The sequence below is a fragment of the Marmota marmota genome, unplaced genomic scaffold (assembly GCF_001458135.2).
Source record: "Marmota marmota marmota unplaced genomic scaffold, marMar, whole genome shotgun sequence".
NCBI classification, from domain to species: Eukaryota; Metazoa; Chordata; class Mammalia; order Rodentia; family Sciuridae; genus Marmota; species Marmota marmota.
This window is the reverse complement of record NW_025999891.1, coordinates 946,428-960,845: the sequence shown is the minus strand read 5'-3', so window position 1 is coordinate 960,845 and position 14,418 is coordinate 946,428. Positions and strand designations below refer to the sequence as shown.

Sequence of the window (14,418 nt, the reverse complement as noted above, 5' to 3'; positions counted from 1 at the left end):
GCCACCTGCTGCCACTCTGGCTCTGTTCAGTGTGACTTCTCTCTCCTAGATGCGGAGTACAACCCAGGGAAATATCACCACCTTCCTGCATCAGGATCAAGAGACTGAGACCGAGAAGTCACTTACCTATATATCCTAGGGACACATAAGACCTCTAGGGACCAGGGGACTGATCGCAGTGAAGAACATGTGGACACTTATGCCAAAGATCTCTCTGATGCCCTATAAACACAGTCGAGGACAGGCAGCACCTTGTAAAACAAAGCCCTGTAAGGTCAGAGCAGGGATGAGCTTCAGGAGAGGGAGCCTCCCTGTTCCCCCTCCCCTGGATTCTCTCACTGAGCTGGCTGTAGGAGGCCACAGGGACTCAGTCTCTCCTTGACTTCAGTCCAAGAGAAGGCCAAACTCCTTTTATAGGACAGCAGTGACTGCTTGTCAGTTATCCAAAACAAAGGCAGAAAACGGATGAGAGTTGTCAGTAATTCTTTTTTTTTTTTTTTTTCCTTTCAGTAATTCTTTCTTGAAGTCCAGGTTCCATAACCTAACCATTGCTAGTCAGAATAAATTTGACCCTCGGTTCCCTCATTTCCAAGAGAGCAGGACCTCCATCTGCCTCTGGGGCAGGCTGTGATCTTTTCTCTGATGCACCCAGGTCCTGCCATACCTGGCTCTTACAGGTTGGCTATAAAAGAGTCCCTGAACAGAGAAGGTAAGGTGACGTGTATCCAGTGGCTCTCAAAAGTCAGACCCTGTGCAAGGGGTTTCTCATGTTCCATCTCATGTGACATCTCATACTTGTCCTAAGAAGCTTTCTCAACTTCACAAATGATAAAACTGAGGCTGAGAGTATCAAGTCACTTACCCAGGTTTCACAGAAGCAGCAAGTGGCCGCACCAAGTTCAGATCTTGTCGCCAGCACAGCTCACTCAGCCTGGCCTCAGTACTGGTCAAGCCCACCCCAATCCCACACAAACTAATGTTTTTACTCTGTGTCTGTCCAGCGCAGTTCCTTCCACCAAGTCCTCCTTTCCTTCCTGCAGGGTCTCTCTGTGGTAAGCAGAATCCAGATAAAGCGATTCTTAAGTTTAGTCCCTAAAAATATGAATGAACGAAGGAAAGCCCTCCCAGTGTTGAAAAGAGAAATCTATCTCTCTCTCTCTCTCTCTCTCTCTCAGCTGCTGAGCTCATCAATAATCCAGGGGCTGCTGTCAGGTCCGATCTCTGCAGTGGCTTCATTAATATTGCAGCTCCTCCAGTGCCTCGTTCCTTAGCAACCACATCACCATACTCTCTAGGAGGGCGGCCGGGCCGTGTGCTCTCTGTTTCCCTGTCCTGTAGGTGCTATCCCTGCTTGCCCTCTTGGTTGGGTAGAGCCATTCATGCCAAACCCGGTGGGTAGCTATGGTCCTCACAGTCCCCCCAGGAGTGATACTTGATACAGGAGCCATGCACACACCAGGTGAGGGAAAGGTTTGGCTATTGCAGGTCCACCCTAGACAAGGGCAGAAGGACAGGGAGGGGAGGGGAGGGTTAGGAGGTGGTCAGGGTACCTCCTGGCCTGCCCCTAGTTTCATCAGTTGCCCTTGCCCCTGCCTTTCCATAGGCATGGGAGACAGGAGTGTCCCTTTTCTTGCCCAGACTCAGGTGCTGTTTTCCTTTGTGGCCCAGGTGCTGTGGAGGCTTGCCTCCTGCATCAACTGAGACGCCGTGCTGCTGGCTTCTTGCGCAGTGACAAGATGGCAGCTCTGTTCACCAAGGTGGGGAAAACGTGCCCTGTGGCTGGGGAGATTTGCCACAAGGTACAGGAGCTGCAACAACAAGTAGAGGGCAGGTAAGCCTCACGCCATCTTTTCCTGGCCCTCTCTTCCACTCTTTCCAGTTGGCCATCTGCTACCTCCCAGGAAAACCCACCTAGAGGTTGGCTTCCTGGCCCATCTCTTACAGGACCTGTTGGGTGAGGGATCAGCCTGTGGGTGACAGTTAAGCTTGCAAAGGGCTCAGTGCCCTTTGACTCCCTGTTCCTGCTCAGGAATTCTCTGGTCTCCCATATTGTGGCACCAGTTCTCACTCCTAGTGCCTCAGACCTGTGGTTTACCCCCAAGCTCTTATACTTCTGAAGTCCTCCTCCTCCTCATTGCAGGAGACCCTCAGGAGGTGGCCAGGAGGCCCTGCGGAAACAGGGCTCAGCTGGTGGGAAGGCCCCGGTCCTCAGCCCACAGGCCTTGAAGCACATATGGGTACGCACAGCACTCATGGAGAAAGTTCTGGACAGGGTTGTGCAGTACCTGGCGGAGAACTGCAGGTGACTGCCCCATTCCCCAATTAGCTCCCTCCTCAGCCCTGTGCCTCTCCTTGCTTGTCAGGATAGCCTATAGTCATGCCTCCAGCTCCCCTTTAAGTACTCCAAAAGCATAGACCATACCAGGTACCCCGCAAAAGTCCATCCTATACACTTTCCTTGGTGATTGACATGAATCTGACGTTGTGGGGATTGTCCCTCCCTGCTGAGCTTCACCACCCTGGACCAGGTCCAAGAGCACTGACAATCACCCTGTCTCCCTCCCACTGGCAGCAAGTACTACGAGAAGGAAGCATTATTGGCAGACCCTGTGTTTGGCCCCATCCTGGCCTCTCTTCTAGGTGAGCCTGAGAGCTTATAGGCCTTTGTGGGGTGTGGGTAAGGGGCAGTTCTAGTTCCTCAAGCTAACATCCCTGTCTCCACAGTGGGACCCTGTGCCTTGGAATACACAAAGCTCAAGACGGCTGATCACTATTGGACTGACCCCTCTGCTGATGAGCTAGTCCAGAGGCACCGTATCCGGGGTCCCCCTAGTCGCCAGGATTCTCCTGCAAAGCGCCCTGCCCTGGGGGTGGGTGTCCCTCTCCCCATCCCCTTGCTCACTTATTCAGGCTATGTTCATGAGATTAGAGGGAGGGGAATCTGGCTCCCCAGGTAGTAGCCACTCCTAGAGAGCCTTCTCCCCACTTGCAAAAAATGCCACAAACCTGTGCCAGTTCTTGGCTGGAAATGAGAGGGTGGCTGAAAACAAACTGTGGGGGCAAGAAGGCCTGGGGTCAACAAGAAAGGGTTGTCATGGAAGCCTGAGGGTTCTCAAGTCCTGTGGCTGATTTCCTGAGGCCAGGGATGAGCCATGGCTTTCCTGTCAGATCCGGAAGCGACATTCTAGTGGCAGTGCATCAGAGGACAGGCTAGCCGCCTGTGCCCGCGAGTATGTGGAGTCCCTGCACCAGAACTCAAGAACACAACTGCTCTACGGCAAGAACAACGTGCTGGTGCAGCCGGTAGGAAAGCTTGATGCCAACCTCAGTTTCCCTCTTCCGAAGGCCCTGGAACTGAAAGCTTCCAGCCACAGTTTTTTCTTTTCCTAAGGAGCTTGACCTGAGAGAAAGAGTAACATAGCCCCACCCCCACCTCACTGTTTCATATGACTCATGTCCAGCCTGAAATTGGCAGGAGCCAGGTGGCATCTGCTCTGGCTGATAGAGAGCCAGGCCATCCAGGGGTAGGAATGGCAGCCAGAAGGCAGGGTGAATGCTCAGCTGGGTGTGGCTGGCTCAGGACACACCTGGCATCCAGGAGGCTAACGTGACAGAGCCAATGGCACCAGGCCAGCCAGGAAGAGGAGATGGCCAGATGGCTCTTGTTCTCCCTTGCTCCAGCCCAGTCAGAACCCCATGACTGGCCTGGCCTGGCCTACCCTGCTCCCACCTGGAGTTCATTTCCATGGGCAATCCTGGGGCACCTCCCAGCCCCTCGCTGTCTCTGTCTTCTGCTGTGTCTCCTCCCTATAGAAGGAGGACATGGAGGCTGTCCCTGGCTACCTCTCTCTACACCAGTCTGCAGAGAGCCTAACTTTGAAGTGGACCCCCAACCAGCTCATGAACGGGACTCTGGGGGACACTGAGCTGGAAAAGAGGTGGGGCTTTGGCACGTCTCCCAGGAGCCAGGGAAGGGAGTGGGGTGTGGAAAGACCCAGACTGCTCCTGGAGGCAGGCCCCACTGCTATCCCAGAGCCACACATGGTAGGGAGAGGCCACCTGGAGTGATTGTCAAGCTCTCTGGGACTGAGCCCAGCTCTAGACAGTAGAGACTGATGGGCCCTGTGCCATGAGGACAGCATGGGGCTCAGAGGGACATGACTGACTGAGGTTACTTCTCCTCTGTGGTCATCCTATCTTCAGGGTAGTTTCAAGAGGTATTGGGGCCAGCTGAAGGAAGGGAGAATAGTAGATCTTGGGACACAGTGACATCAATCTGGTTCCTTTCTAGTGTTTACTGGGACTATGCCCTGGTGGTGCCCTTCAGTCAGATCGTCTGTATTCACTGCCATCAACAAAGTGAGTCTGCTTGTCCCAGCACAGGGGTGGGAGGGCAGAGACACCTTCTCTCAATTGTATGCTGAGCATGGGGCCTGTCAGACTTCCTGTTTCCCTCTCCTTGTCACTGTTTTTTGTTTGTTGTTGGTTGGTTTGTTTTTGTTTTGTTTTGTTTTTGTGGTGCTAGGGATCAAATCCCAGGGCCTTGTGTGTGCTAAGCATGTAATTTGCCACTAGGCTCTACCCCGGCCCTCCTGCTATCCCTGTTAATGAGGCTCCCAGGCCACATTCCAGCCTGACTGTTCTACTACCCAGTCTGGGGCACTTGGCTTAGAGGGCTAGGGTAATGGTTGAGTGGGATGTCCAAGGAGGGCTCTAGCTCACTTGCCCACATTCACCCCCAGAGAGCGGTGGCACACTTGTGCTGGTGAGCCAGGACGGCATCCAGAGACCACCACTGCACTTCCCACAGGGAGGACACCTGCTGTCCTTTCTGTCCTGTCTGGAGAATGGGCTTCTGCCTCAAGGACAGCTTGAGCCCCCACTGTGGACCCAGCAGGGGAAGGTACCACAGGGAATGGGAGTCTCTGGGTACAGGGCTGTATGGGTGGCTCTCTGGCCACTGCCCTTTCTTTCTCTACTCGGGAGTTCTTAGGCTAGACCCTGATAGGGCTCTGCCCTGGACAGGCTGACCACCACCTCTCTCCACAGGGCAAGGTGTTCCCCAAGCTGCGGAAACGCAGTAGCATGCGACCTGTGGATGTGGAGGAGCTGGGCATGGGGCGGGCCACAGACTACGTGTTCCGGATCATCTACCCTGGGCATAGGCACGAGCACAGTGAGTGTCCCAAACTTCCTTAGTGGAGGAGGACAGAAAGATGCTCAGGGAGGTAGAGAATACTCTATCACCCAAGAGAATGTCAGGCAGGGTCCCCTGACCAGACCAGATTAAGATGAGGTCATTACTGACCTCTCTCCTGGACCTTTCACCTGCAGATCATCCCCTGAGAGCTCACCTCTCTTCCTAGCAGTCTTCCCCACCTGTTTCTTTCCCCGAGACTCTTGGCTCAGGAGACCCAGGTGTCATGCACAAGATTCTTAGTCACCTTTCATGCTCCACCCCAGGGGGGGAAAATGTGAAGGGACTAGAAATAGAAGGTAGAAAATTCTCCATTTCTCTTCCACCTGCCTCTCAACCTCCACAAGGCAGCCTGGGCATGGGACTTGCGCTTCTTTTGGACAAAGCAAGTTATTCACCAACTCCCCTAGAGCCGGAGCTCTCTTTAAGCCAGCATTTGACAAGAGGAGCTCTGACTGAGGTTGGGGTTGCTTCTGAAGAGGGTAAGATTTGGATGTTGAGGGCTGGGGTCCCAAAGGTAGTTGGGCCCTCATAGGTCCTGCCTGCCTTTGTCAGACACCCCTCGGCCTAAGGGGTCTATCTCTGAGTATCTACCAACACCAAACTTCCCTTTCTGCTGCTTCAACCCATAGGTTTCTCTTGTTGAGACTCACGGTTCACGTAGATAAGGTCAGAGAATTTGCCATCCCAGAGTATCTACTGCCCACCATACCACCTTCTCCCTAAATTTCTTAATTGGTACCAAAAAGTTGTCAATAAGTTGTCTCAGTATTGGAGGGCAGATGACCCAAACAGCATACATGTAGCCACAGCACCAGTTGTCCCCAAAAGTTTGGAAGGCACAAGGTGAGGAGAATCCCCGCTTCCCTCCCAGATGGCCTGACAAGGAGACATCTTTTTGCCTGAATGTGTTTGCAAACCTGGCATTTAATCTCAGGTTGTTGTTTAGTTTAGATTCTTCAGTCTCTCCTTCCTCTCTTCAGTTGATGGCATTTCCCAATGTTCGAAACTTCACTTTAAGAACCCCTAATTCCCCAAAGGCAAGCCAGGGCAACAGGAGCTGAAGCTCAGCTGAAGGACTCGGGCTTCTCAAGGGCAAGGCAGCTCTGGGAAAACCCTTAGAGAAGGAAAAGGTTGAGTCTATGGGAGTTTGGGGTAAATTTCAGATTCGATTCAGTCTGACCATAATGAGAGCTGAAGAATGACCATGACCATCTGCCAGTAGTCCTGTCCACCTTGGCCAGGGCTGGCGAGCTCCTAAGTTGCCAACCTATCCCAAATAGTTCCTATATTTCTCCCTCCCTCTCTCCTTCACTCTTTCTCTCTCTCTCTCTCTCTCTTTCTCTCTCTCTCTCTTTCACACACACACACACATACACACCAGTTCTCTCTCTCCTGTTTTTTCTAGAAAGAGCCCCTTCGAAGAGTAGGGCTCTGTAACTGCCGCCCAGTCCCTTGCCTTCTATACTCTCCTAAGTACTCATCAGAGGGCTCTCAGGCTACCCCCCACGCCCATCTTCTATGCCCTACAGGTTCAAGGTGATCCCAGCTCCATGCCACTCACCTCAAGGAAGGAGTTGGTCCCACTGACCCAGGGACTAGGGTCCTCATGCCTCTGCCTCTCTCGCTATTCTCTTTGAGCAGTCACTATTAACTACCACCACCTAGCGGCCAGCCGCGCGGCCTCGGTGGACGATGATGAGGAAGAGGAGGATAAACTGCACTCGATGCTCTCAATGATCTGCTCGCGGAACCTCACAGCTCCCAATCCGATGAAAGGTTTTTATCCCTCCCCATCCCTGACCCACCTCATCCTCCACCCCACCCCCTGGGCCCACCTGCCACCCACCACAGGGCTCAAACAGCAGTGTTGGCATTAGGGGACTTAACCCAGGGTGGTTCCCTTCCATCAGGAGGCAGATAAGGATGCAAGGAAGCTAGACAGGTGCTGGCAAAAAGAGGGACATATAGAGTCAATAGTTCTGAGTATAAGGAGGAGGCTTCATGCTGAGAGGGAAGATGAGCCTCTGAAGGGAAAGGCTGACTATCTGATTGCCTCTTGGGGGGCTGAATGGCTCCCTGAGCCCCTCCTTGCACCTAGCATTCCTGCCGGCAAGCACCAGATAGTGGTCTCTTTCCTTTTCTCCTGCTGATTGGGAAAGGCAGCCTCAGTCCTATGCTTTTGACTCCTGACTTGATAGAAACAGGATAGGGGTACCAGACCCTTCCTGGGGTCAGACAGGTCAGGGGCCACTTTGGGAAGAGACCCTAGGGCTCTGTTTTCCCAGCAGGCCTGCAGGCTCCGCAGGTATGGCCTGGTACTTTAGCATGAAATCTAGAAATATCTGCAACAGAATGTCCAGGAAGGGACATAGACTTAGGACATGGCAACATAAATTCCTGCCCCAGATATGCCCCTGGCTTTCTGTACCTCATCATCTCAAAGCTCGGTTTCTTCATCTGTGCCACGTGCTGTGCCAGAGATGTCAGACAGGTGTGTCCCATCCTCACAGACCTTAGAGTTCATGATTGAAGAGGTCCTCTTCATTGGGAATAACATAACCCAGTGCCTGCAGTCCCTCAGTGTTCCCCTGCCCACACTGTCTGTCTTAGCACAGAGCTGGTTTGGTAGAGGGAATCCCACTCTTTTTGGAGAGCTGTCAGCCAGGAGTGTTGTGAGGGTTAGGAAGGGACTCTTAAGGAAAGGCTGATCAGAAGGGGCTGAGCCAGCTCTCGAAGATTAGCAAACTTCTCTATCCCTAACCATTTCATGCCAGAATTAATTGCTTTCCCTGCCCCAAAAGAGGGAGTCTTAAGAATATGTAATACTCTCCTTATGCTTCCATAAAGTTCTGCTAAGGAACTCTATTCCTTAGCCTGGCTACTAAGCCAATAATATGCCACCATCCCAGGAGAGCTAGATCTGTGGTTTAACCCACACTTAGCACCCCCTTAGCTAACCCTGCCAGCTGCTTCTCTTCCTGCCACATCCTGCCCTGGGGCCTGCCCTCCCTACCAGACCTTCCAACAAAAGTCTGAAGGCCAGGCCCAGGTAGGAATATTCTAACTTACTGCCTATATACATGCCTGCCATCTGTTTCCTTGCAAATTGGACTTGGCACTGATGCTTATTTACGGGTTAACTGAATTTGAGTAGGAAGGTTAAGCTTTGAGAGGGACCTTGTTATCCCATGAACTGGCAGTCAGGCTAGAGGCTGGAGGCTGTAGGTCTCAAAGAACCCTTGTCTTGGCAGACTTGGTATTAGAGAAGCCATCCCTGCCGGGCATGGTAGTGCTTGTCTGAAATCCCAACCACTTGGGAGGCTGAGGCAGGATCATCTAAAGTTTGAGACCAGCCCCAGCAACTGCAAGACCCTGTCTCAAAATAAAAAATTAAAAAATGACTAGGGATATAGCTCAATGGTAAAATGACCCTGGGTTCAATCCTAGTGAAAAAAAGAGAGAGAGAGAGAGAGAGAGAGAAAGAAAAGTCATTCCTGACCAGTCTTAAGGCTGAGGCTTCTGGGATCAGAGACTTTAGACCCAGAGGACCTGGGATTTGTCTGGGCATTCTCTTGTAGAACTCAGGGGCTAGACAACCCAGGATGCAGTCCTGAGGCCCCCAGTACTTGGGAAAGGGGAGGAAGTATGAGAGCAGAATCTGTCAGTGGTTGGGGGAGAGGGGATAGGGGATGGGAGCCCCCACTTCCACTCCAGTCCATAATGACAACACTGTTGAGTCCATTCTGCTAGCCGTTGCTTTTGAGGCCTGCAACATGCTTGACTTGTGCATGTGACTCAAGTGGCGGGGTGTCCAGATCTCCTCCTCCCTCTCCTCTCCCTCCTTTCCCTGCTGCCTCCCCGAACGAGCAGAGATGCTGTTCACTCTAATTCTGCTCCAGGCCAGGCACCTTTCACTCGGAGTCTTAGGGGCTGTGGGGTTCACCCACCCTGATTGTTTGCTTTACACTTTCCTCATGCTCAGAGGAGAGAGTCAGAGTCAAAGCTAACCCAGCAGACCCCCCATCCAGCCTGCTGCCCCTCACCCAGTCACTCCAGAGCTCCAGCTGTCTGCACTGGGTTGTTCAGATGCCATGCTCAGTCAGTGCTGGCTGGTTCAGCTCCTTCCTGGAGAATTAAGGTGAAGAGCATTGACCCAGGAGACCTGCCTTGGTTGGGCCCTGCTTTCTGGGCATGAGCTTTGGTTTCCCCGTGTGCCCGCCCTCCACCCTCTGCACCTGTCACCCTCCCTGCCTGCCCGCCTGCTGCCTGCTGCCTGTCCAGCTGGGCCAACTCTTACCTTGGCTCCTCCCAGGATTGGCCTCTCTCTCGCTGCAGGGGCATGACCTGGGCTCCTGTCCCACCCCACCTGCACTTTGCCCCTTCCCTCTTTTCTTCCTAGAATCTCGGGCATGGCTTGCAATCCCTCACTCCCAGAGCCGCAGCCCCCCACCCCACCAAGTATGTTTCCTTAATTTGCCTCCTGTTGGAGCTGAAGGGCCAGATAGCTACACAAATACCTGCCATGGATCTTGGGGGGGGCGGGGCAAGGCAAGGCAATCCCTGAGGGGCCTGGAGAAGAATCAGCTCAGCCCTCCTTATAAGGCACACCCAGAGCTGGAGTCTGAGTCCCAGAAAAACCAGGCCCAGGCCTGCTCCAGTCCATGGTGGGCCAGGACCACACTAGATTCACCAAGAAAGCCACAGCCGAAAGAAACAGTGTCCTCAGCACACACAGCTCTCTCTCCTTGTTCTTCTTCACTCTGCTCTGCTCTCTCCCTCCCTTGTGGTATCACCTCTGGGTCCTTTCATTTCCTTCCCTCACTGTGCTTCATCTCTGTGGTTCCTGGACCTATCAGTACTCCCCTGAGTAGTGCCCTGCCCTACTTGGGTCCTGGAAACTCTCAAGGGTCTTGGGTTCTGATTTAGACCAGCAGGGCTGGCTGAGAAAGTTCCATCTGCATTGGTGTAGACATATCCAAGGAGTCATCTTAGGAGGCTGTACCTGGGTACATTTGTCTGTGACTTCTGCATTGGATGCCAGAGTCCCTGGCAGCCTTCGGAATTCCGCCCTCCCTTCCAGCTTACCTGAGCGGAGCCGCCATATCTAGTGCAGTCCATTTAGGCTTCAAAGTGTCCAGCCTTGGCAGGGAGCACTGTTCTACTTAGCCACTGGCTACCAGATCTAAAATCCCTCAAAGAGTGAGGCCTGTGGACAAGTAGCTCAGGGACCCTCTGGGGCTTTAGTCACTAGAGACTCCCCTGTCTGGGCAGGGTCACAGATTGAGGTGTTCCAAGCACCTTCTTGGGCATCTCAGAGTTTTACTCTAGAGAATCAAGCCAAGCCCTTAGAGGTCAGGCTAACTGGTAGCATTTCAGAGAGCTCAGCAGGTCTTGGCTATTCCTTCTCTTTCCTTCCCCTCCCTCTAGAAAAGCAAGAGTTTGCTGGTAGTGAGACAGAGGTAGGTAAGCAAATCACCCTTGACTCAGTCCAAGTATTTTATCACACATGAAAGACAACCTCTCTGGGTTTAGTGAAGGCTGAGAAGTGTCAAGTGCCCTCTTCCACCATTTCCATCTCTGGGCTCTGCACCAGGCAGCAACCACCTCTGTGATTTTTCCACCAACGGGTGACTTTATGCTGCAGCTCTGGGCACAGAGGTGGGCATACCCCAGGGTGCTTGGGGGAGGAGGCCTTCCAGCTGCTGACCATGCCCCTTCCTGCCCTCAGATGCTGGCGACATGATCGAGATGCAGGGCTTTGGGCCCAGCCTGACAGCCTGGCACCTAGAACCCCTGTGCAGCCAGCGCTTCTCTTGCCTCTCCTGCTCCTCTAACAGCTCCCCATATGCAACCCCCAGTCACTGCAGCTGTGTCCCAGACCGGTGAGTGGGTAGGGCCCAGATCAGCTTCCTGTTAGCATGTCTGTTCATGTGTGTCCCTCTGTCCTCAGAGGCTGTCACTTGCATGACAAGGGTTGTCTCTAGAGTTGGACAAACCTGGATTCAAATTTCACTTGTGATATACAGGTGACTTCAGCAAGTTGCTGGGTCTCTCTGAGCCTCTACATTTTTTAAAAAAATATTTTTTTTTAGAGACTAGGGTTGTTGCTCAGTGGCAGAGTGCTCGCCTAGTATGCATGAGGCACTGGGTTAAATCCTCAGTACCATATAAAAATAAAATAAAGATATTGTGTCCACCTAAAACTAAAAAAACAAATATTTTTAAAAATTGTTTTAATTATAGGTGGACACAGTACCTTTATTTTATTTATTTATTTGTTTTTATGCGGTGTGGAGGATCAAACTAGTGCCTCACACATGCTAGGCAAGTGCTCTGCCAACCCCAACACTCCTACATTTTTTTTTTGTTTGTTTGTTTTTTTGGTGCTGGGAATTGAACCCAGGGCCTCATGCATGCAAGGCAAGCACTTTACCAAGAGAGCTATATCCCCAGCTCTCCTCTACATTTTTTTTAAAGACATTTTGAGTTGTAGATGGATACAGTACCTTCATTTGGTTTATTTAGTTTTTTGATGTGGTGCTGGGGATTGAACCTCACATGTGCTAGGCTAGCGCTCTAGCCTCTACATTTTTAAACCTCAGTTTCCTCGTTCATAAAATGGAGATAACATTGCCTGCTTCCTACAGCACTGGTGAGGACTGAATAAGTGAATGCCAGGCATGTGCCTACACAAAGTAGGTGCCCAACACTTGTGAGTTCCCCTTCCTAGTGTGCGCATAGACCCTACTGTCAGGCTATGTGTCTGAGGACACTCAACAAGTCTCTGAGCACCTGCCATGTGTAAGAGCAATATGCAAATAGCCTTTTTGTAGGGCATGTGGCTGGGTGCTTTCCTCTAAATTGTTACTTCATGTTTTTTTACTGCTACTCCTTATGCCCTGAGGTGAGTCTCTTCATTTTCTCGTGAGGAAACCAAGATTCACTAAGGGGAAATTAGTTGCCCAAGATTGCTAGGTGGTGGGGGGCTGGTGTCCTCCATCCCTGGCAGCAAAGTTGATGTTGACTGGCAGGGACAGGGAGCTGTTGACATGCTGCTGTGCCGCTCCCTGTGCCATCCTAAGGACCTTGCCTGCCTCCTAGGCCAGAATATCTTTCCCTCTCATCCTTCCTCTGCCTCAGGCCACAGCCCTGGGCCTCTGAACCAGGTTGTTTCCACAGGTTGCCCCTCAGGCTGCTGTGTAAGAGCATGAAGAGGCAGATCGTGTCCCGGGCCTTCTATGGCTGTGAGTGTGTGGTGAGATGGGACTGTGAGGGACCAGGGGGTGGGGATGCACTTCTGGTACAGTCTCCTGCTCCCCACTGCAGGGCTGGCCTACTGCCGCCACCTGTCCACGGTACGGACCCACCTGTCAGCACTGGTGCATCACAACATTATCCCACCTGATCGACCCCCAGGGGCCTTGGGAGGCCTCACCAAGGATGTGTGGAGCAAGTATCAGAAGGACAAAAAGGTATAAACTGGGGCTCTGCAGCCAGAGGCCAGGTAGAGGGCTGGAGTTGGCAGTAGTTGTGCATAGCTGTCGGGTCTGGGAGCAGTTTTTATAGACTAAATGGGCATTCGGGGAAAATGTGTTTGGCGTGGGGTTGACAGGCCAGGATTGATGGCCATGAAGTAACTGTGTCATAGTGGAATCACATACAGTTGGGTCTGTGGGTCCATGTGGGAAAGAACTGGCTGAGAATCTGTTCTGCTTCCATATTGCTCTGTGACCTCAGGCTGATCGCCACCTCCCTCTGGGCTCCATTTCCTGCCCTGTAAGGAAGGAGGGTGAATTAGATCTCATCCACTTGTAACCTGGGGCACAGGAGGACATGGCCATCCCTAAGCTGAATGACTGAAGGCCATTGCCTTGCGCCCCCCCCCTCCGTGGGATGGGGCTCAACCAGCTGGAGCACTGTGACTGTGGGAGCCACATAGTCTTTACCCCTGGGCCCCTTAGAACTATAAGGAGCTGGAGCTGCTAAGGCAGGTGTACTACGGAGGTGTGGAACATGAGATCCGCAAGGACGTCTGGCCCTTCCTCCTTGGCCACTATAAATTTGGCATGAGCAAAAAGGAGATGGAGCAGGTAAGAGGAACCCATTCTCATGGGGCGTAGGGAGGTGGGGGGCTGGGCCAAGGGCCTCCAGGGAGGGGACCTTAGAAGCCTCAGCCCCTTCCCAGCCAGAAGAAACATTACAGAGGAAGGTGGTAGTAGCATGGCCCCAATGACCTCACCCAAGATCCTACTCTAGTTTCTGACCTCTGTAACTCAGGGCCAAAGGTCCAGTGTGTCCAGCCCCTAAGGAGGAGGCCCTGGTACACCGTCCCTGCATATTCATGGTGTGGTCTGAGCACAGGTAGACACAGCGGTGGCAGCAAGGTACCAGCAGGTGTTGGCGGAATGGAAGGCCTGTGAGGTGGTGGTGAGGCAGCGGGAGCGGGAAGCTCACCCAGCCACGCTCACCAAGTTCTCCTCAGGCAGCAGCATCGACAGCCACGTGCAGCGCCTCATCCACCGAGACTCCACCATCAGCAACGAAGTGAGCCGGATGGCGGGGGGGGGGGGGTCGGGGGGGTCTGGCATCAGCATTTGATACTCAGGAGTCCTGAGCACCAGCACAGCTTCTAATCCTGGCAGCAGAGCCCTAGGAAGAAGGTTTAATATGTCTGTGTCTTGTTTTCTTTGACTGAGAAAAGGGTTAACTGCCACTCCGCTGCCAACTTCTCTGGATGCTGAGTGCCATGAGGATAAAATGAGATGAACTTTTGTGTTGTGGAAAGATGGGTTTGTTGGGATTTAGGGAAGAAGCTTTCCCTCCTTGTTGAAAGAACTCAAGCCTAGCAAGGTCTGGATCCACTCCTCATGACAGCAGAGTGTCCAGGCAAGAACTTCCCATCTCTGGTCTCCATTCCTCCACTGTGCTCGTAATGCTTCTGACTGCAGAGGTTTCACCCAGAGTTGCTGGCCAGAAGACAGGGGAGCACTTAGAGCAATCCCACTGGTATCCACTGACAAGATCTTCCCTTCCCTGTGATGTTTTATTGTCTTGTAGAATTGCCCATGCAGAGCTAGTTCAGAGCACTGGTGGTAATTCTTCCTTTAGAAAAGCAAGTTCTAAACTAGGGTCATGAGTCTGGGGGTATTGTTCCGTGATAGATCACTTGCCTAGCATACGTGAGTCCCTGGGTACCAGCAAAAACACACACACACACA

General features: G+C 52.5%; 1 protein-coding gene across 6 annotated transcripts in view; it reads left to right on the top strand.

Moving 5' to 3' along the window:
• Sgsm2 (small G protein signaling modulator 2) overlaps positions 1 to 14,418 on the top strand; it is a 40,205-nt gene that overhangs the window by 18,854 nt on the left and 6,933 nt on the right. For 3 of the 6 annotated variants that reach the window (XM_048792931.1, XM_048792934.1, XM_015500984.2), the window contains exons 3-17: positions 1,669 to 1,831; positions 2,141 to 2,302; positions 2,573 to 2,640; positions 2,725 to 2,870; positions 3,169 to 3,303; positions 3,814 to 3,938; positions 4,292 to 4,359; positions 4,743 to 4,903; positions 5,050 to 5,176; positions 6,842 to 6,976; positions 10,929 to 11,082; positions 12,380 to 12,444; positions 12,527 to 12,672; positions 13,162 to 13,290; positions 13,562 to 13,744. In XM_048792931.1, coding sequence (XP_048648888.1) covers positions 1,669 to 1,831; positions 2,141 to 2,302; positions 2,573 to 2,640; positions 2,725 to 2,870; positions 3,169 to 3,303; positions 3,814 to 3,938; positions 4,292 to 4,359; positions 4,743 to 4,903; positions 5,050 to 5,176; positions 6,842 to 6,976; positions 10,929 to 11,082; positions 12,380 to 12,444; positions 12,527 to 12,672; positions 13,162 to 13,290; positions 13,562 to 13,744 — 1,967 coding nt within the window. The remainder of the gene's footprint in view (positions 1 to 1,668; positions 1,832 to 2,140; positions 2,303 to 2,572; positions 2,641 to 2,724; positions 2,871 to 3,168; positions 3,304 to 3,813; positions 3,939 to 4,291; positions 4,360 to 4,742; positions 4,904 to 5,049; positions 5,177 to 6,841; positions 6,977 to 10,928; positions 11,083 to 12,379; positions 12,445 to 12,526; positions 12,673 to 13,161; positions 13,291 to 13,561; positions 13,745 to 14,418) is intronic. The other 3 variants (XM_048792942.1, XM_015500985.2, XM_048792945.1) reach the window with 3 other exon arrangements.